This window comes from Camelus dromedarius, chromosome 32 (assembly GCF_036321535.1).
Source record: "Camelus dromedarius isolate mCamDro1 chromosome 32, mCamDro1.pat, whole genome shotgun sequence".
Lineage (NCBI taxonomy): Eukaryota > Metazoa > Chordata > Mammalia > Artiodactyla > Camelidae > Camelus > Camelus dromedarius.
Window position 1 is genome coordinate 6647463 of NC_087467.1, and position 25107 is coordinate 6672569.

Genomic DNA, 25107 nt, shown 5'->3' on the forward strand with positions numbered 1-25107 from the left:
ATGGACTCTGAGCCTGTGCTTCTGAACTGCTACATAATGCTGCCTGTCATACTGGTATGTTGTGTAGCAGCTCCACCATCAGCAAATCCACATTCTGCGTAACCTGTGAAATGATACCATTATGCAAATATTCAAATTAAAAAGTAACATCTTAGCTAAAAGCACTGCTGAAGGATGGGGGCTTATCAAGGGATGTTACACCCAGTTGTCTTTTATATTGTTTTTATTGAGGTAAAATATATGTAACATAAAATTCACCACTTTTAAGTGTACTCTGGGGTTAAATACATTGATGATTAATATGGTTCTGCAGCCATCACCATCTATCTTCAGAACTTTTTCATCTTCCCCATTTAGTCCTCTACCCATTAAACAGTAACCCCCAATCCCTCTAGCCCCTTGCAACCACCGTTTCACTGTCTCTATGAACTTGACTTTCCTAGGTGCCTCCTAAATGAAATTATAAAATATTTGTTCTTTTGTGCTTGGTTTATTCCACTTAGCATAATCTGCTCTAGGTTGATTAATGTTGTAGCATGTGTCAGAATTTCTTTTTGAGGCTGAGTAATATTCCATTGTATGGATGTATACATTTTGTTTATCCATTCCTATGTTGACGGACCGTCGATTGCTTCCACCTTTTGATTATTGTGAATAATACTGCTGTGAACATGGGTGTACAAAAATCTGTGCAAGTCCCTGCTTTGATTTCCAATTCCCTTTTTCAAAGCAATTGTTTGTATTCATATAAACAAGGTAAAATTAGAATGAACTATTAATAGGGATAGTCTAGACAACATTTTAATGAAACATACTGTGCTTAAGGCATGGTGTTAAATCTTTTGAGACATACAGAGATTATTCAACTGCATGTCTGCTCTCAAATAGTTTACATTCTAGTGGGAATGGAATACAGTAACAATTTTTAGAATTGACCAAAGCTTGCTTTTATTTTTAAACTAATGTATTTCTTCCAAGCCAGTGGTTCCATAGGCGCTCAGTATTGGCCTCAGCTGGGAACTTCTTAGAAGGGCCAAAGTCTCGGACTCCAGACTACTGAACTAGAAAACCTGAGGTTGGGGACCAGCATTGTATCTTCTTAACAAGACTTCTAGGTAATTCTGACATGCACTCCAGTTCCAGTTTAGCTTTGTGTACCACTGTGCTAGGCATCCAACACTTTACCTCAACACTTTAGTCTCAAATATGGTAAATACCTTTACAGTGAATAAAAGGACTTGGTCCAACAAAGCAGTTGTAAAAAAGTGTGCTTTTCTGACAAGCCAAGAAATGGTTTTCATCTGCTGTGTTTCTACCCTTAGGAGCCCCACTTTCTCCCCCCTGGCAAATCCCCCCGACTTTCGTATTTAATTTCTCTGTCTAGTGCATCTCTTGTAATTCTTCCGAGGATGACAGAGTGAAGGAGAAGCAGTAATGCAGTCTGGGGCCTGACTGTCATCTGCCTTTTCGAAGACTGATTAGCCTTTGGTATGATTATGCCACCACAGGTTTAGCTATTTTAATTGCTGAAATCCCTGTGATTTTATTTCCAACTTGTTGGATGCTATCCAAGATGAAAACTATGTTTTACTGCCTTTTTTATAAATGGATCACTGACTGAAATGGAATAACTAAAATGAATTTTGGAATAATGCATTTCACATTTGAATTCTATGCACCATGGGAAAGGTATGAAACTGAAATTTTGAATTAATTTAAGTGAAATTGTTAGGCAGAGCTATTGTTCAGATGTTTTCTAGAAAAATTCAGTTGTGTTGGTATTGCTATTGTATTGGTATTGAAAGTCGTATTTTAAATTTACGAAGAAATATTTACTTTCTAAAATAACACTTGTGTTTACTTATGGAAATACAAGTTAAATGAGAGGTTTTAAGAGGCTTAAATCATGTATTAATCCACGGCTTTTTCAAAATACTACATTAATATTTGTTGTCTCCTTTTTCCAGCTCTTGATATTTAAGTTATAAAGTCATGTAGGACCGTTATGGGATCAAGTTATTAACAAAACGTTTACAAAGCTACTTGACTCTTAAAGTCTTTGTGTAATTTAGTTATAACTGCCATAAGGTCTTTGTGGTTTGGACTGTGGTTTTATGATTTGAGCTGTTAGACTGCAGCTGGAGTGTGCTTAGCTGAGGGAAATTCTATTTTCATTGACCTTTTTGAGCTGGTATTTGAGCTCTGCAGGACTTCACGCCACCTTCCTGTCCAGTTCCTGTGTCTGTAGCCGACAGCTCTGGATACCCTGGCTTAGTCATCAGTGTGTAGTATTCTCCCTGTTGGAGTTGCTAGTCTCGCCTTGTCTTGCCTAGCATGAGGAAGAAAGACTAACTTCCTTCCAGTTCCTTTATCTTTCCTTCCTTGCTTTTATGTCCATTGATGGACAGAGCAATTACAATTATGATAAGGTTTTACATCAATAGCATAAAGCTCTTTTTTTGGTTGGGTGTAAATTTCCCCACCAGGAACCGATAAGAAGCTAACTGCTAATGATGGAGCTTATTGATTGGTTAAAATACAATTTTTTTCTTAACCAGCAGTTTTTGCAACATGGCTTAGAGTTGTCTTTTTTTTTTTAAGGTGAGTTTTTTTTCAGAACATGACTTAGAAATATTGAAACAGAAAACCAATTTTTTTTAACATAGAGGAAGTGTATTCAATGTTTTTTAAAGCTCTGTATTATTTAAATTAGTTTTTAAATGCTTGTAGTTATACAGTGTAACAATTAGCAATTCAAATAACCCAGAGGAATAGGTATGCAATTCTATTTTTAGATGTTAATCAGTCATATATAAAATTAAATATTCATTAGATATATATTTGGCAGCTTAGTAATTACTTTATTAAATACTTTAATGAGGTTAGACACAATGAAGAGATTTCCTAAGTGCTTGTTGGCTATCATTTTAGAAATTCTGAATAGCTGTTTTTATTATAAAAAGTTAGATCTAGTATTAAGCGTCATTTGGTTAAAATATTCCTCTTGCATGTTTGTTTTAGAACAATGATCTGGTTTCTTTTCTTAATTGTCTTACATAGATAGGGTAGCACCCTGTAGACACTTTATAATTTCTTGGTAGTGTACTAGAAATCTCATTTGTTAAAGTACAGTATTAAGGATGTATAGACTTGTTTCATTGTATGCTACTTAGTAAAATTGTAATTTATATTCTGTGTCTTCTAAGAATGCTTCTGCACAATGTACTTTTTCTAAAGGATAAAACTGTCAGTAATTGTGGAGGTCTTCAGATTAAAAAAAATTAAACCATCTTACTTTCTAGAAAGACATATCATCTGAAGCAATCAACAAGAGCCAAAAAAATTTAGTTATAAATTGTATCATCTTCAGTTCTTCTGATCTGGGAAAGTAGTTTTATCAAAGAACTCTACAAGTATTCAGTTTGTCTAATCCCGTGCCACATTTCCTTTAGAGCAGGGATGACAAGTTCTATTAATTTTTTGGGAAATCTTTATATTGTCTTCCACAGTGGCTACAACAATTTACATTCATATCAAGTGTATAAGGGTTCCGTTTTCTCCAGATTTTTGCCAACATTTTATTTCTTGCCTTTTTTGATAAAAACTGTCCTGACAGGTGTGAGGTGAAATCTCATTGTGGTTTTGATTTGCATTTCCCTAATAATTAGTGGTGGTGAACATCTTTTCATGTGTCTGTTGACCATCTGTATGTCTTCTTTGGAAAAGTATCTATTCAGCTCCTCTGCCCATTTTGCAACCAGGTTATTTGTTTTGTTGTTGTTAAGCTGTATGAATTGTTTATATATTAAGCCCTTACCAGATGTATCACTTGCACATTTCTCCCATTCAGTAGGCTGTCTTTTCATTTTACTGATGGTTTCCTTTGCTGTGCAGAAGCTTCTTAGTTTGATGTAACTTCATTTGTTTATTTTTGCTTTTGTTTCCCTTGCTTGAGGAGACATATCTAGAAAGATACTGGTAAGACTGATATCAACGAGCACACTGCCTATGTTTTCTTCTAGGAGTTTTATGGCTTCAAGTCTAATCCATTTTCAGTTAATTTTTGTGTATTGTGTGAGAGAGTGGTAGTTCATTTTTCTGCATGTGGCTGTCCAGTTTCCAACACCATTTACTGAAGAGACTATCCTTTCTCCATTGTATTTCTTAAGAAAATTTTAAGTTTTAAACTTTAAAGCAGCAGAGTCTTGGAAACAGATTATAGTTTAAATTGTCTAAATTACTTATTTAAAGAGTTTTTAAAAGACAGGTTGAACAGAATCCTAGCCTGTCATTTAAAAAAAGCACATCTATGTCCCAGGAAAGATTTAGGATAGCTAAACTGTTACTATGGTATTTGATGTAAATTTTAGACCTAAAAAAATAAGTTTTCGCCAGAGCAAATGAAATACCATTTACAGTGAAACATTATGAGGAACAAAAGAGAGCTGTAAAAATGAAAATTTTGATATCTGACTGAATCATCTATAATCAAGAATGTCCCCTGTATTTACTTTTGCATGGAAAATGGGAATAATGTTTAAATTTTTACTAATATTCAGTTATGCGGATGAATATAGGCAAACAAAGACACACGTACTTTACACTTTTTCTGAATTAGCAATAAGGCTACGGACACCGAGAAAGGAGTGAGTAGACCCTCTCGTAAAGATCTCAGTTTCCTTATGAAAGAAAATGACGTAAATAATGAAAACTGTTAATTAAGGAAGGAGAAGACAGTAACAGCCACTGAGTGTCCGTGTATATCCTTACTGCTTACGAGGACCTTTCAGACATGTCTGATTCTCACAGCCACCTTGCGAGGTGTGCGGGTTTTGGTTTTTCATTCTAATGAGGGCTTTTCTCCATAAACACTGAAGCAAATGCCAAGAAAAATTCGTTCCTGGACCCTGGTTTTCATGTATTTTAAGACTAAATAGATTTTTAAAAAAAAACAGTTTTTCTAACTTTAGTTTCATAAATTGCATTAAACACTTCTTATTCTTCTAGTCCATCCTTTACAAAGAAGATAAGAAATTTCTGAAGTCCACCTTTGGATTCTTCTGGGATTCACTCTGGCTAAGCAACATTTTTAGTTGAGAGAAGTGTTTCTTTGTTTTGCCCAAACTCTTTGAGGAGCAAATAGGTGTTGACTGTCCAGATGTAGGTGTTCTGAAAAGAAACATAAAGCCATGCTTAGTATACTGACAAATGACAGTTTAAAAGTCTTATTCCTGCTTAGCCCAGTGCTTCTGAGCAGTGCCAGGCTCAGAGCAGGCCCTAAAAATACCCACCGAGTAAACAGCTCCCCATCTGGTATGTGTATATTTATGCCCTATTCTACTTCATTCCCGCCAGTTGTGTTCCATCCCCCCAAACAATCTTTGGGGTTTGTCAGTCTCATCCCTCTTCTGACTCCCCATCTGTGTAATAAATGTGAAATATCCTTCTCACTCCTGCATGTATCTAAGAAGCAGTCTGGTCTAAAAGCAAGTGAGTTATTTTAAATATGCCAAATTTCCTTTTATCTGCATGTGTCCAAGAAAGTGAAAACTTCTATGCTGAATTCCTATCATACCAAACATCAAGATAACTAAATCAAGAATTTACAGGAAACTGGACTTGGAATTTTAGACATCACGCCCAATAAAAGAAAAATTCAGTGGGGAGGGTATAGCTCAGTGATACAGCATGGGCGTAGCATGCACAAGGTCCTGGGTTCAATCCTCAGTGCCTCCATTAAAAAATGTACTATAAATAAATAAATAAACCCAGTTTACCCCCCCCCCCAAAAAGCTTTAAAAAAAAAAAGAAAAAACCCTCAATTCAATAAGCAGAAATAATCCAGACCTTGCTGAATTTTGTTATTTATGTTCAAGAAACTACCAGAATCTTTTCTAAGAAAATGTTCACAAATTCCTTTCTGTTTCTATGGAGTTAAATTTACTGATTAGCATAGTGGATAAAGTATTGAAGATTACTAAAAATAAAACATGTGCCCAGTCACACAGTTAACTTTGTATCATTTGAGAAATCCCTATTCAGTTAATTTCCACGGGAATTTCCGATCAAGGCAACAGCAAGAACAAAGGTTTGGAGCAGGAAAGTAACCTGAGTGGTTCAGCTTTGCTGACACAGAGGAGGAATGAAGGCAAGTAAGACAGGCAGGCAGACAGGCACCAGGTAGTGAGGGCTCGAAAGCCACCCCAGAGCACCTGTTCCGTATGCTACAGAGTGAAGTGCTAAAAGGCTTCTAACCACAACTGTGCTTTTAAAAAATATCAGACTAGAAGGGCTTGAAACTAGAAGCGGGAAAACTCAGGAAATAATTGTAGTAGTCCTGGCCAATGAATGGAGACCTGAACAGACAGCAGCAGCAGGGAGGAAGGAGAGCTCACATGCAGACACCAAGGAAATAGGATGGACAGAAGCTGGCGACTAACTGGACAAGGACCAAGGTAGCAGGAATTGTGAGCTGTACTCACCGTCTCAGGTCAGAATGTCTAGAAGGACATGTTCACTTACAAAACAAGCAACATAGGAGGATGGGGCATTTTGAGTAGTTAACTGTGGGGACATGTGGGGACGGGGGAGTAGATATTTTGCACAGGCAGCTGGGAACAGGCCCAGGGAGAAGCTGGAAGCAGAAAAGCACGCAGAAGAACTCCCTGAGCTGGGTGGCAAAGTCAGGGAGTGTATATTAAACAGAGAGGAACTCAGAAGAGTTAACTCTAGCAATTTAAACAGCTTAATGAATTAAGATACCTGAAAGTCAATGCTGGGCTCTTCCCTTTGGAACCAGACCTATCATGTTTCAGGTTCGCAGAACTTAGAGTCATCCTCTCCGGGGTGTTCAGGCCGAGTTTACTCGTTGGAGTGGTAGGATTGCTCTTCAATGCTGATAGAAAGCTTCTACTTTTACCATGATGTTGAACTGTTCTGTTGCATGTTTTACAAGTAACCAACTGCCATTAAAAGAAGAAATATTAGGTCTGATTTATCTTATAATTCAATCAAATAAACTGCATGTTCATTAAATTCTTATACATAAGGGACTACATCAGGTGTCACAAGGTTGAGTAACAAAGGCTGCCCTTGGGGAGCTTGTAATCTAGCAACAGGAATCAGACAAAGACACAAATTTAAAAGAAAATCTTCAATAAAAAGTTAATGGCTCAACATCCGTATATAATTTAAAACACCTTTGTAAAGATGATAAAGCTCTACTTTCTCAATGTAAAACTCTGTTCAAAGAGAATGGAGGAGGCTGAGAATGATACTCTTTAAACTTTGGAAGGATGCTCTTTGTAACAGTAGTAGACATTTAATATTTTTTTGCAGACAAACGCCAAGCCTTTCCCAATAAAACATGGCTAAGTATCATGGAAAATTTAATTGACTCCTTCAGACAACTGATTAGTGATTCTGTAAAAATAGGTCTGAAGTAATTTATAAAACCAATCAAATGAATTCTCACATTCTCACACTTCTTCACCTCATTAGCTATAGAGGTTGACTCCTTTTTTCAGGATTCATTTTTCAAGACATGGTCCATTTTTACAGCTGAATGCCTTTCTTCTACATATCTCACTCAGTGCCTAGGACTCAGCCCAGGCCTCAACAAAATTAATACAAACTAGTTTAGCTAAGTACTCTGAAGATCATGAGCAGGTAAAAATGCAAATGGAAGGTCTTATTTACAGAGGTCTGTTTAAGTTGCTCCATGCTTTATATAAACAGTCAATTTTATGACAGAGCAAAATGCACTTACCCATCCAGTGCTGGTGAACTCCTAAACATGGCAGTTCCAATCTAAGTTATTACCAGTTGTAGTCTTGGGTCACACATAATCTGTCATAATGTTCAGTGTGCCCAGCACAGTGCCTGGTAGTAAGCAGGCACTCAAACACTTGACAAATGTTAAAAAGAACATGCAGATAAAGTGCATTGGAAAAACCATAAATAATTTGATTTTAGTTGTTTTATTCCATTTTATAGCCCCAATACACTGCACTGTTTTGCATAAGATACAGCCTCAAAAAATGTTTGATGAATGAACGTAAGATGTACTTACCTTTGTTGGGCATAAACTTAAAAACATACTCTGACATGGAAGAGGGTGACTGAAGACATAACCCTCCATGGGGTACTTAATACACACTGCTGTTTGAAGAAAGGTACCATTAACTGATAAAATAATTGTGCTCAACAGTAAGATGTGAACAATTGAGAGCCCATGCTGTTTGGTTTCAGGTAATTGCAAGAAACAAAAAATAAGCTATACTCTTGATGAAACAGTAATAATTAGGAAAAAATATGTATATATTTTGACAATTTAAATGTACTACTACAAATCTTTGAGTTATATTCAGGCTGATTCTTAACTTTATCTTAAGTGAAAGAAAATTCTCGTTTATTTATACATACTGGAATTGAAATCTTACCAATACACTTCTGGAGTCTTTGTATTTTTTCACAATTTTTGCTTCTTTAAAACTGAGTGTATAATTTCTTGCTTCTCGATTAAGAAGTTTCTGTATTTTAGGTGTCAGTTTGGCCTTGGGTTTGAGGCGCACTCTAGAGTTATCCAGAACCAGCAGCTGGAAGCAGTATGGACATGTTTCTTCAAAAGTGCTGTTATCATCTACAATTACACAATGGAACTCATGATTCAGCAAACCAGAATATTCTGCTACCACAAACTGTCAATATTATAAATGCAAAAGAGTATATTACTTAATGTGAGTAAATACACATTTTCAGTAAGCAAACTCAAAGTATAATTTATATAATTTACAAAAAGATAAATTAGCATTAATTACAATATATAATAATTATTTTACAAAAACTGTAATTCTATCCATTCACTCCTTTTAGCAACAAATAGGTAGGTCCCCACTCTTTGCTACATTCATTACTTGCTACCAAGTAAATAAAATCTGTATGTCTCATCAATTTTACAAACATGTTTATTACAAAATAACAAATTATACTGTGATTTTTCATTTTGTGATTTGTGAGCTGGGCTTTGTAGGTGGTTTTCTCAGTACAAGGTAACAGGACAACAGACATGCCCTATCCCCTTTATGCAATCAAGAAAGCATTCACTGACTGTCACCATGCTAGGCTGTGGAGATAAAAATACAGAAAGAAAAGAGTTGCTATCTTTAAAGAACTCACATTCTCAGGGAGCCCTAAACAAATGAAGATAAGGCTGGTAATAACAGTAGCAGAATAGGACTTAAATGCCCTGGAAATTATTAAGCTATGCATGGACCATCCAGAAACATTTCAAAGAGGCTTGAAAAAGGTCATCATAGATGACTATAAATTCTATCTGTATTTGGAAATGGCACTCATTATTTGTAAAGGGCTTTCAGGTAAAGCTACGGTGAAAAAGCAAGCATTACTTTTTTTTAGGGAAAGGTGAGCTATGAAGTGATGCAAATGAAAAGGAAGGTGGGCACACCATCAAATATTTAATAAACATTTATTGGTGAGCACTGTGCTAAGTGCTAGGGATATGACAGCACCACAAAAAGCTAAGGACCATGTCTGTGACTTAGCTCTGCCAAATGTAAAATTCTTTCATATTTACTGAATGACTGTTAAGTTCCAGGCACTGTTTTGGGTGTGGGAGATACCACAGTGAACAAAGGGCAGTTCATGGAGAGAGACAGTAAATACAACATCATGTTTGGTGCTGGGGAGAAAGAAGTAAGAAGGGAAAGGGGAATGGGGGATGGCAATAGAGCAGCCAGGAAAGACTATGCGGGGTGACATTTGCAGGAGACCAGAAGGAAGCGAGGGAGGAATCCAAGCAGGTATGAGGCAAGAGTTCCAGGCAGAAGGAAGGGCAGCTGCAAAGGCCATGAACAGCACCGGGGCCTGGGTGGTTGGATTTCAGTGAACAGAGGGAGAGCAGGTCAGAGAGGTTAATACGGACCTATGATGCAGGGCCTTGTAGTCTCTTTAAAAGATATTCACTTATACTCTTTTGAGATTTCAGAGTATGTAGCAGAGAAGTGACAAGATCTAGCTTAGGTTTTTATTAGGCTCACTTTGGTTGCTGGATTGAGAATGGACGGCAGAAATGCACCGGAGCTGTTGGCAATGACCCAGGAGAGACTGACGGCTTGGACCAGGGTGGTAAGATGGATACAGAGAGAAGTTGCTAGATACTGGATACATTTTAAAGCCAACTGGATTTGCTGGCTTCTTGGCTTGGGGAGGAAGTCTGTTAGCTACAAAGTCGCTTCTAGGTTTCTGGGCTGACTAATTCCTTGAGGATAGGGTTACCATTTATTGAAATGGGAACAACTGGAAGAGGGGGGTTGTTATATTGGGGGATAAAGCTTTGGCCTAGTATGACATTCAAAAAAAGTCATCAAGCCATCTGGATGAGTCTAGAATTCGGAGGAGTAGCCTGGGGTGGGGCTATAAATTTGGACGTGCTCCGTATACAGAATTTAAAAGCCATGAAGCTGGATGAAAAACTGTCACCAAGGAAGTCAGTGTAGCTAGAAAGGAGGTCCAAGGGCTGAATCCTGGGACACTCCAACGTTGGTTTGTAAAGGTTAGGGAAATTAGGAGAACCAGCAAAGCATATCAAGAAGTGAACTTTGTGATGATCTGCAAGCCAAGTGAGGAAACTACTTCAAGTAGACCGATCACTGTGTCAAATGTCGCTAACAGGTCAGGCAAGGTAAGGAAACTGGATTTTTCTTTGCGAAACTGAGAAGCCTCAGAGACGAGTATTATGGCAGAGGGTCGATTAGATTTTTTCTTTCTGATCATTCTGAGCGTTGTGCAGAATGGAGAGGAGCGGGGCGACGCGTGCTTGACCCACAACCAACGGGCGTCCTCCCTACCGTGTGACGAACTGTAGGCCCAGCTGCAAAAGAGAAAGAGACTCGTGAGGGACGAGAGAAAACCTCCTCGCCGCTCGCCTCCCGCTGCCCCTCCCGTCCCTCTCTTACAGGAGATACCGGGCCTGGCCCGGGCAGCTATCTTGTAGTTTCCGCGCTGCAGCCTCAAGGTAGTGCTTCTGCCTCATCGCCACCACCAACCCCACTCCGCTGAGACCCGGTGACAAAAGACTCCGAAAGCCGGCTTCCCAGCGTGGTGGACTTCAACGATCCGAACTCCCTCCGGAAACAGGCGCCCCGGGCTGAAGGGTTCCGGTTTCCTTCACATCCGGTCCCGCGCTCAGGCCGACCCACTCCCCGCCATTCGCCCCGCCCTTTCCGCCTGGCCCAGCGCGGGTCGCTTCAAACTCTAATCTGGGCAGAGAAGCTTGCTTGACTGGGCAGAGGTGGCAACGTCACGAGTGGAGGGAGTTGCCGTCTGACAGCCCCCTCTCTGATACTCCTGTTTCATTTCTTCAGCCCACGTCGCCCTCTGGATTTGCGAGCCAGGGTACTGACGTGCCCTTGGCAGACGGACGCGCGGCCCGCAAGGGGGCAGCTGGGAGAAGCGAGGCCTCCAGTCCAGGCTGCTCTCCTCACGAGCGCCAGAGAGCTTGTCTTTTATTTTTTCCCGTTTTTTATTGAAGTGAAATTCACACAACATAAAGTTAACCATTTTAAAGGTGAGCAACTCAGTGATATCTAGTACAATTGCAGTGTTGCGCGAACACCACTAGTTTGGAAACATCTTTATCATCCTATAGGAAACCCTGTACCTGATGAGCAGTTGCTCCGCATTCTCCGTTCCCTCCCAGCCCCTGGCAGCTACTAGTCTGCTTTCTGTCTCTATGGATTCTGTCTCTGCTAGTCTGAACATTTCATTATAAATGAAATCACAGGACCTTTTCTGTCTGGCTTCATCCATTTAGCATAATGTTTTTGAGGTTCACCAACCCTGTAGCAGATATGGGAACTTCATTCCTTTTTATGGCCAAATATTACATTGTATGTATATTATCACATATAGTTTATCCATCCATCCACTGATAGACATTTGAGTTGTTTCCACCTTTTGGTTATTGTGAATAGTACTGCTATAAACAACATGTACTTATCAGAATACCTGCTTTCTATATTGAGTGTATACCTAGCAGTGAAATTGCTAGGTCATACTGTAATTCCATTTTTAACAAGGGTTCCAAATTCTCCACATCCTCACCAACACTCATTTTGTGTTTGTTTTTTTAACTATAACCCTCCTAGTGAGTGTGAAGTGGCATCTCTTTCTGGTTTTGATTTGCATTTCTCTACTGACTAATGAAATGACGTTAAGCATCTTTTCTTGTGTTATTGGCAGTTTGTACACCTCTGAAGAAATATCTGTTCCAGTTAATTGCCCATTTTTAAACTGAGTTGTTTATCTTTTGTTGTTGAGTTGTTAGAGTTTTTAAAAATATATTCTGGATACTAGACCCTTATTCATCTTTCATTTTTTAAGTTCAGAAAGGAGTCAAATGATACAAAAGTTTGTAAAAAGAAAGTACATATTTACATCCATATAGATATATTTTGGTTTTTTAGAAGAAATGTTATTATGTCTGCTCTTCCCACCTTTCCATCCTCCTTCTCTGAGGTGATCAACATTAGCAGTTGGGTCTTTTCTCCTTCTATGTCCTTACACACATAAGCCCATGTATGAATGTATAAATATCCCCAATCTCCATTACCCCAACACATACACAACAAAAAAGCCAAGATATACACAAAAAACAAAAACCAAAAATGCAACGTTAGTCCTTTACTACACAACTCGCCTTTTTCCTTAACAGGCCACAGACGTCCCTCCACATCAGTATATATAGTTCTCACATATGCTTTTTTTTTAATAGCTGAAAATATTACAAAACGTAAGGAACCATAATCTATCTAATCATTTTCCTATTGATGGACATTCAAAACTTTTTTTCAGTGCTTTGCTAGTTCAAACAGTGCAGAAGCAAAAAATCTTATATATACTGGTGCTTTTAATCTCTTTTGCCTGAATTACTAAAAGAGAAATTACTAAGTGTAATGAAATGCAGATTTTTATTTGTCAGATATCCAAAAAAGGTTGTAGCAACTCACACTCCTGGCATCAGTGTCTGAGAAAGCTGAGTCAAATTGGATGGGTGAAAAGACAAAGGCCATTGGTTCCCCTAAATACTAGTGAGATAAAGCCTCTTTTCATTTATTTCTTGATGGTTTGCATTTTCTTTTGCGAAAAGACCCGTTGGATTGTTTGTTAATTTCTAAGACATCTTCATATTTTGTGGAAATTCATACTATGCTTATTATTTATAGTGCAAAATTTCCTTACTGAACACTTAACTTATCCTTGGTACAGTTTATAGCATTTTCACCACAGAGGCTTTTGTATGCAGTCAAATTCTTTTCACTACTGGGTCTGGGTTTTCTATGTGGCTTAAAAAGTCTTCTTTTATGCTGAAGCTAGACAGCTGAGTAGTCATCCAAGTGTTTTTCTCATCCTTTTCTGGTTCGATTTCTTCCGTGTACATCTTTAATCAACATGAAATGTATTTTCACTTAGGCATGAGGTAGAGCATCTAAATGACATTTTCCCCCCAGATGGACAGCAAGTTATGCAAAGATCCCTTACAGGCTAAGCTAGTCTTTTTCTATTGGAACTGAACTTAAAAAAAAAAATGCAACGAATACTGAATTTGTGCCGGGCACTTTTTTAAAGCTTCTTACTTGTATTAATACATATAATCTTCACAACCCCATGGCATAGGTGAAATGCCAGTTTATCTATATAAGTTCTTTCTGAAAAAAATTTTTGTGAGGGGAGGTAATTAGGTTTATGTATTTATTATTTTTAAAGGAGGTACTGGGGATTAAACCCAGGACCTCATGCACGTCAAACGTGAGCTCTACCACTTGAGCTATACCCTCCCCCCATATAAGTTGGTTTTTTTTTTTTAAACAAAGCGCATCTACTTATAGACTGTTTCACTAGCCAGTAAAACAGAAAAGAGGAGAAATGTGTAATGTGCGGGCGCACACTACTCTCCTCCCAGTGGCCCACTTTCCTTTAGCTTTTTCTCTTCTTCCTCTTCTGAGCACCGCACTCCTACATCCAGATGCCCCCTCCGCACCCCTACTTGCATCACGACATATTTTCTCAGACGCCAAGCACCCAAACAGCACTCTTGGCTTCTCCCACCAACCTGCCCTACCGCCCAGCCTTCTTCCTTCTCAGCCCCACCAAGCGCCATTGCTGTTTCCTGCTTCCACCTCTGGCAGCCAGTCCACCCACTGGCCAGCGGCCCAAAACCAGAAGCAAATCAGGACTCTGCCTAGTGCTTCTAACGCCTTGGCCACCCTCTCCTCTTTTCCCTGCACCCCTACCTGGGCCTCCTACATTCTTTCCTGCTGCCTCGTTCCCAATCCATTCCTCGCAGGGTAGACAAAGTGGCCTTCTGAAAATGTGCATCATTTAGGGGGACGTGGAGCATCTGTGCTCCCAGTCCTCTCCGAGCTCCTCATTGCACTTGGAACATAGACTCCTGCCTGGGCTCTCCAGGGCCCCGCCCCACCTCAGACCCGCCATCTACACTCACATTGCTCCTGCCGCACCAGCCTTTTCTCTCTGTCACTCAACAGGTCCTATTCAGACCCGCCCCAGGGCCTTGGCTGCTCTCGCCTTTGGATGAGGATCCTTCCCATGGCTGCTTTTCCTCCTCATTCAATCTTGGGCTCAAATATCACTTCCTCCGAGAGGCCTTCCCTGACCACCCCAATAAAGACCAGCGCCAGGCCCCACCCACCAAGTCAGTCTCTGCCATATCTGGCTTTTATTGTTGTTATAGTAACTTTACTATCTGAAATTGCCTTATTTATTGCCGGTTTACCTGTTTTCCCCCGAATGCCTTGGCATCAGGGTTTGATCTGTCCTGTTTGCTGCTTGGTATGTGGAGCCCAGCCCAGGGATCTGGCACAGAGGAGGGGCTCAATAGGGATTTGCTGCAAAATCATACTGGGAGGAAAGGAAGTTGAAGGTGTTGAAAATAAAAGGAGACTGGCCATGAGTTGACAATTGTTGGCAGTGAGTTTATATTTGTTTATTTATATTAACCTTTTTATTATGGAAAAATCTCAAACATATACAAAATAATCACCATGATATAATGAAACTTCATACATACACACACAACTCTCAGCATCCCAGCATTCACCTGTACCCCTCCCTACTCCCCTTCAATAAATCTAATAATAATAATAATAGTAAACATGTTTTATGACAAAATGTACCTACATTGAAATGTATGTATCTTAAATGTACAATTAAATACCCCTATCAAGATATAAAACATTTCCAATCCCCAGAATATGAACCACATTTTATCAAGATTTCCATCACACCAGAATTCTCTCTACTGATCTTTCTGAATCAACCACCCCTCAAAGAGCCCACCACTGTTCTTTTTTTAAAACCACATCTTAGTTTTACCTTTTTAGAATTTCATAAAAATGGAATCATATAATGTACACTTTCCACACAAATGAGTTAAGACTTTGTAGAACTTCACATTAACGGAGCGAAATTGTAGGTACTTCTTTTACGGTCTCATTCATTCACAAACTGTGAGTAGTTTTTCTCTTTATCACCGAGTAGTATTCCATTTTATGGTTATGCTACACTTTGTTTATTCTTTCACCTGTTGATGGACATTGAACTGTTTCTTGATTTTGTCTATTATAAATAGAGCTGTGATGAACATTTTTGTACAAGTCTTTTTGTAACCTGTGTTTTCACTTTCCTTGGCTAAATAACTAGGAGTAGAATGTCTTGATCAAAGGAGCCTGTTTAACTTCACAAGAAATGGCCAAATGGTTTTCTAAAGTGTTTGGACAATTTTGAATTTTCGTCAAGAATATATGAGAGTTCCAGTTGCTCCACATCTTTGCTGATATTTGGTGTTATCAGCCTTTTGACTTTAAAACCATTCTAGTGGATGTGAAGTGGTATCTCTTTGTGGTTTCAATATTCATTTGACTGATAACTAATGATCTGGAGCACTTTCTCATGTGCTTCTTGGCCATTTGTGTGATTTCCATTGAGGTGTCTGTTCTACTCTTTTACCCATTAAAAAATTTTTTATTATCAAATTGTAGGAGTTTATTATATTTTCTTAATAAAAGTCTATAGCTTGACTTTCTACTTTTAATGGGTTTTTTTTGATGAGTAGCAGTTTTAATTTTGATAAAATCTAATTTGTTAATTTTTCTTGCATGGTTATTGCTCCCCTAACCCCAGATCATAAGATATTTTCCTATATTTTCTTCTAAAAACTTTATAATTTAGTTTTTAAGTTTAGGTCTATGAGGTCTATTCATTTTTCACAGAACTAGAATAAATAATTTTGCAAATTGCATGGAAATACAAAAGTCCCTAAATAACCAAAAAATATATTGAGAAAGGAGAACAGAGTAGAAGGAATCATACTCCCTGACTTCAGACTATATACCACAACACTACGGTAATCAAAACAGTATGTTACTGGCACAAAAACAGACATGTAGATCCATGAAACAAGACTGAAAGCTGAGGAAAAAACCCTGCACTAATGGTCAACTAATCTATGACAAAAGAGGCAAGAATATCAAGAATATACAATGAGTAAAAGACAGTCTCCTCAATAAGAAGTGCCAGAAAAACTAGTTACATGTAAAAGAATGAATTTAGAACATTTTCTGACACCATATACAAAAGTAAACTCAAAATGGATTAAATACCTAGATATAAGACTGTAAATCATAAAACTCCTAAAAGAAAACATGGGCAGAATACTCTTTGACATAAATCATAGCAATATTTTTTGGATCTGTCTCCTAAAGCAAAGGAAGCAACAGAAAAAATAAATAAATGGGACCTAACTGAACTTAAAAGCTTTTGCCTGGCAAAGGAAACCATTGACAAAATGAAAAGATGAACCTACTGAATGGGAGAAAATATTTGCAAATAATATGACTGATAAGGGGTTAGTATCCAAAATAAATAGACACCTCATAAAACTTAACACCAAAAAGGCAAAGCAATCTGATTAAAAAATGGGAAGAAGACCTGAATAGACATTTTTCCAAAGATATACAGATGGCCAACAGGCACATGAAGAGATGCTCAACATTGCTAATCATCAGAGAAATGCAAATTAAAACCACAATGAGCTATCACCTCACACCTGTCAGAGTGGATATTATAAAAAAAAAAAAAAACCACAAATAACAAATGTTGGCAAGGATCAGGAGAAAAGGGAACTCTCATAAACTGTTGGTGGGAATGTAAATTAGTGCAGCCACTGTGGAAAACAGTATGGAGGATTCTGAAAACGCAAAAGATAGAACTAGCATATGACCCAGCAATTTCCACTCCTGGGAAAAAAAAATGAAAACACTAATTCAGAAAGATACATGCACCCCAATGTTCATAGCAGCATTATTTGCAATAGCAAAGATATAGAGGCAATCTAAGTGTCCATCAACAGATAAATGGATAAAGAAGATATATATATATATATATCATACACACACACACACACACACACACACACACACAGATATAGATATATATACACACATTGGAATATTACTCAGCCACAAAATAATAAAATCTTGCCATTTGTGACAACATGGGTAGACCTAGAGGGTATTATGCTAGATGAAGTAAGTTAAACAGAGAAAGGCAAATACTTTTTTTTTAACATTTTTTTATTGAGTTATAGTCATTGGCAAATACTTTTTGATTTCACTTATATAGAATCTAAAAACAAAAACAATAGCGCAAACATGAAAGAAAAAAAGACTCATAGATGCAGACTGGTGGTTGCCAGATTGCAAGGGGTTGAGGGAATGGGTGAAACAGGGGAAGGGGACTAAGAGGTACAGACTTCCAGTTATAAAATAAATAAATTACAGGGATGTAATACACAGTATGTGGAATATAGTTGGTAATATTGTGACAAGTTTGATGACAGGCTGTAACTATATTTATAGTGGCGATCATTTAGTAATGTATAAAAATATTGAGTCACTATGTTGTACACCTGAAACTAACATAATATTGAAAGTCAATTACACTTCAATTAAGAAAAATAAATCTATTCAGATATATTTTGTTTTGTGTTAGTTTTTGTAAGTTTATTTTAAGCAATTTCATCTAAATTGTCAAGTTTATTGGCATAAAATTCTTTGTAATATTCTCTTATTATCTTTTTCATGTCTGTAAGATCTATAGTGATATCCTCTCTTTAATCTTTGATATAGAGGTTCTTGTTCTGGATAAGGATTGAGTAAGCCCACTCCATTCTTCCCTTCCACTGAATGCAACTATGAAACCCAGATGGAATGCATAGAGCATCTATAGGAAGACTGCAAAGTAAATAGTAGCAGGCAGGCTGAATGGAGAAGACAACTCCAGGACCAGTGAACTAGAGGTGAGTTTACCATTTTGTTCCTTTGGTATTTACTAGCCTGTGTGCAATGCAGCCTGAAGCCCAGACGAGAGCACTGAAGGAACTCCAGGGGACGCCCTTTAGTTCCGGCTGATTATCAGGAAACTCCTAACACCCAGAGAGAGTGTGGAATTCTCCACACTTATTTCTTCTTCCCACTTTCTTGAGCCTCAGCCCTAAGCCATCCTGTGGTATGGCAGCAAAGGCCACAACAGGAACCAGCAGGGATATGGCAGTGGCCTGTAGGAGCTGGGAATGACCCTCAGCTGACAGCCAGCAAGAAGGCAGGGAACTCAGTCCTACAACCTCAAGGAACTGAATTCTGTCCAAAACCTGAATGAGCAGGAAATGGAGTCTCGCCTACCTCCTCCAGAAAGGAGTGCAGCCTGCCAACACGTTGATTTTAGTCCAGTGAGAACTGTACAGGACTTCTGGCCTCCAGATCAGTAAGATAATAAATCTGTGTTATTTTAAGCCACTAAGTTTGTGGTAATTTGTTAGGGCAGCAATAGAAAACTAACACAACACACATTCGTGGATTCATCCTCTCCATTGATTCCTCCCTGGATTTCTCCCCTAACTTTCCAACTCTTCTCCTGGCCTCAAACTCTGTTTTGTGTCCTCTTCAAGCCAGTCAGGCTGTGGCTCTCTGCAGGTGGAGCTGCTCATAGATCTGGGGTTGCCCTCAGGTAAAACCCCACAACCTCACCAATCTCAACGATTTCCATTCATCTGTCAAATGTGGTCTCCCCTCTAGCTTCTGCCTCTTTTGGGTCAATCTCCAGAGTCTTCAAATAATTTTTTTTAATGTTTTGCTCAGATTTTAGAATTGTTATCTGCAGGAAGATTAGTTCACATTACCAAAAGTTAGAACCTCATTGTACTCTTCTGCCTACGTTTACCTTTGCAATTTTCTACAATTAAAAAAGAAAAGAAACAAAAAAAAGGATTCCGTGGGATGTCTTACTTCTCTCATTCTCATTAATTCCAAGGCTAAAAGCGAGTTGCCGTCCCTTAATATGGCACCTGGAATACAATAAAATGAATACAAAGGAAAGTTTTAAAAGTTTTGATATGGCAGGGGTGGGGGGGTGGGGAAGAACCCTAATCTTAGCTGCTAGGAGGGAAGGAAACCTTGTTAGTGCGTTTGTTCCACCACGTGCAGTTCCTCACAGTCACCAGCAGGGGGAAAAGTAGTTTTCAGTTTCCGATGGCTGGAACCCGGCGCCTCGCAGCTAATTCCCTCACCAAAGGGAAAGGAGGGAAGAGCGTCAGGGAGATCTCGGTCAGTCTACGGAGGGAGCTGGCCTAGAGCGGTCACTTGGAACGCGAGGACCGATGAAACAGAGTATCCACATTCCCAGCAGGCTTCTCTTTCGAGGCTCTCGAGATAAGTTGGCTGGAACTCCCTGCAGACCCCTCAGCCCGGCGAGCAGGGCTGCAGCCGCGCAAAGCCTACTCCGAAGCGGCCGCAGCGGCGCGGGCAAGAGGGGGACCCAGGGGCGGCCGCGCGCCGCTCCGGGGGTGGCCAGGTGAGCCTGCGCCCAGGCCCGCGACACAGCCAGGTGAGCGTTCGCCTGGGTCCGCCGGTGACCAGGTGAGCTCGCGCCGGGGTCCCCGACCGAGCCAGGTGAGCCCGCGTCCTCTTACTCTACGGGTCTTGGTCAGAGACGGGTCACAGGACTCAAGCAGTCAGTGGGTAAAATGGGCTGAAGCGGGAGCGAAGCCGGCTGGTGATTCAGGGTACCGGCATAGGCACAGTGGTGTCTTCCCGGGCGGGGGTCAGGAGATAGGAAAGGACATTCTTCTGCCAAGTGAGTTCCTAGTATTAGCCTTAAAAAGAAACCATGCTCCTGAGAGGATGCGTGTGGGAGGGGCGGGAGAGTGGTTGTTTTATTAGCGCGGAGCGTTAATCGTTCCCTGGAGGACCTTGACTAAATTGTGTATCTGGTAGTCAGTCGTAGAGCCTGGATCTGTGCCCCAGAGTGACTGCGTGGGCAAATGACGAGCTGCGCCTGGAAAGAAGCAGCTGCCACTTGAGGGGTCTTTTAGATGTTAAGTCATTGGATGCTGAGGCAGTGAGAGAGATTGGAGACGGAAAGCAAAGAACAGAAAGATGAGGAGCAAAGATATGGGAAGTCAAAGAAAGGAGCCTCATGGAAGCAGCCAGGTGGACCCCACAGCTCAGTGGGGCGCGCAGGTTAGCAGCTGGAGCGCTTTCCGGGTTGATGTCTGTCAAGAGCCTGACCCTGAGCAGATTATTGGAATCAGAGAGGTCATTGCCTAAGAACCCCCGGGTTATCGCTGGTATTTTAAGGTTATCATGGTAGGAATAGAAACCATGTAGGCAACAAGTTTTCTTCTGACAAATGATCAAATGATAAGATGTGCACATTTAATTGTGTTCGGAGATAAATTGCCAGATGCTGTGTTTTTCTGATGAGCATTCAAGGAGGCAGCTCTGGAAAAGCCTTTAGTGTAAATAATTAGACTTTAGAATTAAAGTGTTGCAAAACAGCACAACAAATTATTCTTTACTCTAAATCTTAATAATGTTGCATGTAGCAGCAGTAGCACTCTAATTATATTTAAAAATATTTCAAGAATGTGTCTTTTTTGAGATAGCTGATTACTAGCTTAAAATAGACAGGAAGATAAAATATTCCAATAATTTGAAATATATGCGAAAGTCAAATGAAACATTTGCCAAACCCTACACGAAAATGAGTGAAATAATAACGTAGCCAAGTTCAGCTACTTTTTGGAAGAAATATATTATGCTGCAAGGCAGCCATTTCTCCTTGTCCTTGTATTTGAGAGTTGAGGGGCTGTTTGTCATTGCAGATTCGATCTGTGTGCCCTGGTCATGCCTGCAATACCTGACTGTCCTTCCCACTTCTCAGCTTACCAGTCTGAGGGTCCTCCTATGCACATCTGCTTAAAAAAACAAAACAAACAAAAAAAAAAACCACCCAGTCTTGTGTTTTAAAACTTGCCTATTTGCTTGGCATTTTTAAAAAAAAAAATTGTAAGAAAGAGGAAAAGGCAGGCTGCACTTCTATGAAACAGCCTCAGTGATTGGAAAAGGATTCGTTTGACTGAATGGGAAATGAGAAATTGGTGGGGGGTGGGAGGGTGGGAAGATACAATGACCTCATTTGAACTTTACATACTAATTCTTCCTAAATGACGAGGAGTTCGGAACAGGCACTCAAGATTAGTTTTGGCTGAAAGACATTTAAAGTATTTTTTCTCAGGCACTGTTTATATGGAAGTATTAAGGAGCCTCTAAACACTTACTCATAAGCTCCCCGGGACTAACTCCTAGTACCTTAGAGGCAAGGTGCTTGTCACTAAACCATTACCTTGAATCTTGCTTTAGTATATTTTATATGGCTCTAATGGAACTTAGCAATAAATCAGCAATTTTGCTATTTATTCTATTTTTACACAATAGGAAATTTTGTATTGTGGGCTATGTGATTCCTTCTGTTAGTTGTTCATATTGGAACCTGTGCCTACTGGAAAAATGAAATAACCATTGCTTAGGTAAGATTGAGATCTATATGTTTTTTACTGTGTAAATACCCTGGAAGTAGGCAGTCCCTGGCTGGTGTAGCAGCTCTTCTACCATCAGGAACCTAATCTCCTTTCTGCTATCCTCAGTGAATAGGATCCATCTTCCAGGCTGCCTCATGGTTGCAAGATGACTGCTGAAGTTCCAGCTATCACATCCATGTTCTAGGCAGGGACAAGGAAGAAAGGGAGAAGGGCAGAGGGCTCCTGACAGCTGAGTAAGATTTAACAACTTCCTTTTAAATTTTGTGTATATTGTCCAAAAATATTGTCTGCCAATAATTCTTGTATGCTCATGTCCCTTTTCCCATCAAGGAATGGAGTCTATTTCTTTTCTCCTTGAGTGGTGACTGGTCCAGTGACTTGCTTTAACCAGCAGAATGCATTTGAAAGCCTTACTAGGCCTTGCTGTTTCTGTTTTCACCCTGGGGATCCAGCTGCCATGTAAAGAGGCTTGGACTGGACACTGAATAATAAATGATCACGTGAAGAGAGGCCTAGCCAGGCCCCAGCTGTTCTAGCTACCCCAGGGAGTTGTCAGTCATGTTCATTAAGCCACCTTGGGTGTGCCAGCAGCAGCTGAGCTCCGGTGGACACCACGTGGAACACAAGAACCACCCAGCTAAGCCCTGCCAACCTGCAGAACTGTCCAAGATAAATCATTGCTGAATTGTGCTGAAACACAGTCAGTTGGCCCCCTGCCTCCAAATGCCAGATGGCCAAGAAGTAATGTTCATCAGTTGGGCCTTTGGCTGCATTGGACGTGGTAGATATCTGTTATCATAGAGCAAAGGGATGGCTCTCCCAGATGGGGAGGGGAGGTAACAGTTGTCCATGGCTGCCAGTTACCTGGTAGCAGCTTGGCACAGAGAAGTTACCAGTGGGACCTCAGGAGCAAGGTTCTGTGGGGACCATTGTTCTTGGACTTTGACGTTAATGGGATTGGACCACCCACATGGGCCATGCTCCTGGGTTAGACCTCCACCCTCTTCCTCCGCTCTGAGGCTTCTGTGCCTACATGACCATAGGCTGCCCCGTTCCCTAGTCTGTCCCATTGTGAGCAGGCAGCTCCCCACTGCAGTTGGGCTCTCAGAGAGGAAGCCTGAGTGAATCAGATCACTGTCCAGCCAGGCCACTGCAGTCAGTGCTGTGCTCTGGGTTGGCTGCACATCCCTTATCCCTGATCCTTTCATGTCTTATCCAGCTGGCCTGACCAGGAGAGGGCCAAGGCCCTTGGGCACTGGAAGAACTGGTTCGAGACCTCGCTACACCCCTTTCTGGTTGTGTGACCTTGAGCAGGCCTTATCGTTCTGCCTCAGTCTTCTCATCTGTAAGATAGGGTTAATGGTACCCACTTCATAGGGTTATTGGGAAAATTAAAGAGAGAATGCACGTAAATACTATTGTGGACTCAACAAACAGCTGCCATTATGGTTACTGTTCTGTGTTAACTTACATAAGCAACTGAGTGCTCCTTTTGTGGACCTGTTGATCTTAGAAAGTTCGCTGTCAATCCAGTGATACCTTCCTATAGACGTCTGTCATAAAACAAGTATTCTTTCTCACTGAAAAGTTTATTGTCAAAGCCGTTACTGCATTTAAAAGCTTCTTTTAAAATACTACAAGATTTCAAAAAAAAAAAAAGAATTAAAAGGAATATTATAAAATTAGATACCAAAGTTAACCCAAAGTCTCCCCATATTGTATGTACTTGGTTTTGCTCTGTCGAGGGTAAGTGGGGTTGGAAGCATAATGTGTTTGTTCTTCTATGTTCTATGTCACATGATCCCCCAGGGCTGCTTTCTGGGGGGTACTTAGACTGCTCCCCAGGGACAAACGCAGCTTGAGAGAAAAACCAGTGATGTCTGGGTGCTTTTGAAGACACACTTTGAATTTGTCTTTAGGCTGTGCTTTAACCACAGTAAGTGTGATCTTCCATGGGGGAAGGGTTTTAAAATTTTTTATAAAGTGAATTTTCTCCTAATTGCTTATATAATAGCTGTGGGCAGGAATGTTACAGGTTGTTGATGTATTTTTTGGATTTTTTTTGTAGCTGTTTATAGTGAGGACAGGTTGGCCATTCTGCTTATGATGTACCTTTAAAATTACTGCTTGCGATATATATTGCTTCCATAAAGACAGATTCCTTGCGGAGGACTTCTTGCCCTTCCTAGATTGTCAAGCACTATATAAATATAAGTATCGCTGTAATTCTTTAAGTTGGATACACCTTTGCTTGGTTATGACATTTCTTTTTATAACACCTGAGGGTCAGGTGGTGCCACACGTAGAAATTGATGATTGATTTTGTGAGCTTGAGGCTGACATGAGCTTTATAACGGCTGGTCAGAGGATACACTCACATCTTAGTGCAATATATTGATAGGACGCAAGGAAAAAACTTGCTTTTCCTAAAACAATTAGCTTTACTTTCTTTATAAGCTAATCTACTCTTAGAAAGTTCAGGCAGCTCAGCAGGGTATATGACCTCCCTCCCATCGCCCAGAGACAGGCAACCACTAAGAGTCTCTCATTCTCCAATTAGCAATTTTCTGTGCATTAACAAACATACACACCGTGTGATTTGTTTCTATTTTAATACAAATGGTGTCATGCCGTATGTTTTGTCATGGCATCTTTTTTTTTTTTTTCTCACTTATCTCTAGGCCTGGAATGTGTTTCCATTGCTGCATATAGAGCTCCATTTCATTCTTTTCAACTACTCCTTGGCATCCCTTTGAATGGCAGGATCCTGATTGGCCAATCCTATATAATGATCATTTCCAAATAGGCTGTATCTAAGACTAAATGTTTAACTAGAATTTTTTAGAGTTATTAAAACAATTTTAATAGACCTGATTTTTATAGCAGTTTTAGATTCACAGCAAAATTGAGCAGAAAGTGCAGAGATTTCCCTTATAACCCCTGTCCCCTCCCACTGCCTCCCCCGTAATCAGCATCCCCAGCCAGAGTTGGACATTTATTACAATTGATGAACCTATACTGACACATTGTTATCTCCTGAAATTTGTAGTTTACATTAAGGTTCACTCTTGTTGTTGTACATTTTGTGGGTTTGGACAAATGTATAATGACATGTATCCACCATAAGAGTA

General features: G+C 39.8%; 1 protein-coding gene across 3 annotated transcripts; it reads right to left on the bottom strand.

Moving 5' to 3' along the window:
- Positions 1 to 4483: 4483 nt before the first annotated feature.
- On the bottom strand, positions 4484 to 11170 carry C32H18orf21 (chromosome 32 C18orf21 homolog). 3 transcript variants are annotated; one of them, XM_010977437.3, is made up of 5 exons: positions 10977 to 11165; positions 10869 to 10891; positions 8442 to 8641; positions 6763 to 6962; positions 4484 to 5169 (listed from the first exon to the last, which is right to left on the bottom strand). In XM_010977437.3, the coding sequence occupies exons 1-5, from the start codon at positions 11051 to 11053 to the stop codon at positions 5016 to 5018; spliced, it is 654 nt and encodes a 217-aa protein (XP_010975739.1). In that variant the 5' UTR covers positions 11054 to 11165; the 3' UTR covers positions 4484 to 5015. The 3 variants fall into 3 exon arrangements, with proteins under 3 accessions (XP_010975739.1, XP_064337578.1, XP_031294810.1); XM_064481508.1 differs by lacking the exon at positions 6763 to 6962 and having other exon boundaries at positions 10977 to 11170; XM_031438950.2 differs by lacking the exons at positions 10869 to 10891; positions 10977 to 11165 and adding an exon at positions 10059 to 10852.
- Between the last annotated feature and the right edge of the window lie 13937 nt (positions 11171 to 25107).

What these genes read in the sequence shown, in the direction of transcription:
- C32H18orf21 (XM_031438950.2), bottom strand. Translation starts at nt 10,188, where the DNA reads ATGTATCCAGTATCTAGCAACTTCTCTCTGTATCCATCTTACCACCCT. An exon ending in TTCTCAATCCAGCAACCAAA is followed by an intron (nt 8,642 to 10,058) that starts GTGAGCCTAATA and finishes GTGTAATTGTAG; the next exon opens with ATGATAACAGCACTTTTGAA. An exon ending in AGCCCAGCATTGACTTTCAG is followed by an intron (nt 5,170 to 6,762) that starts GTATCTTAATTC and finishes GTTTCTTTTCAG; the next exon opens with AACACCTACATCTGGACAGT.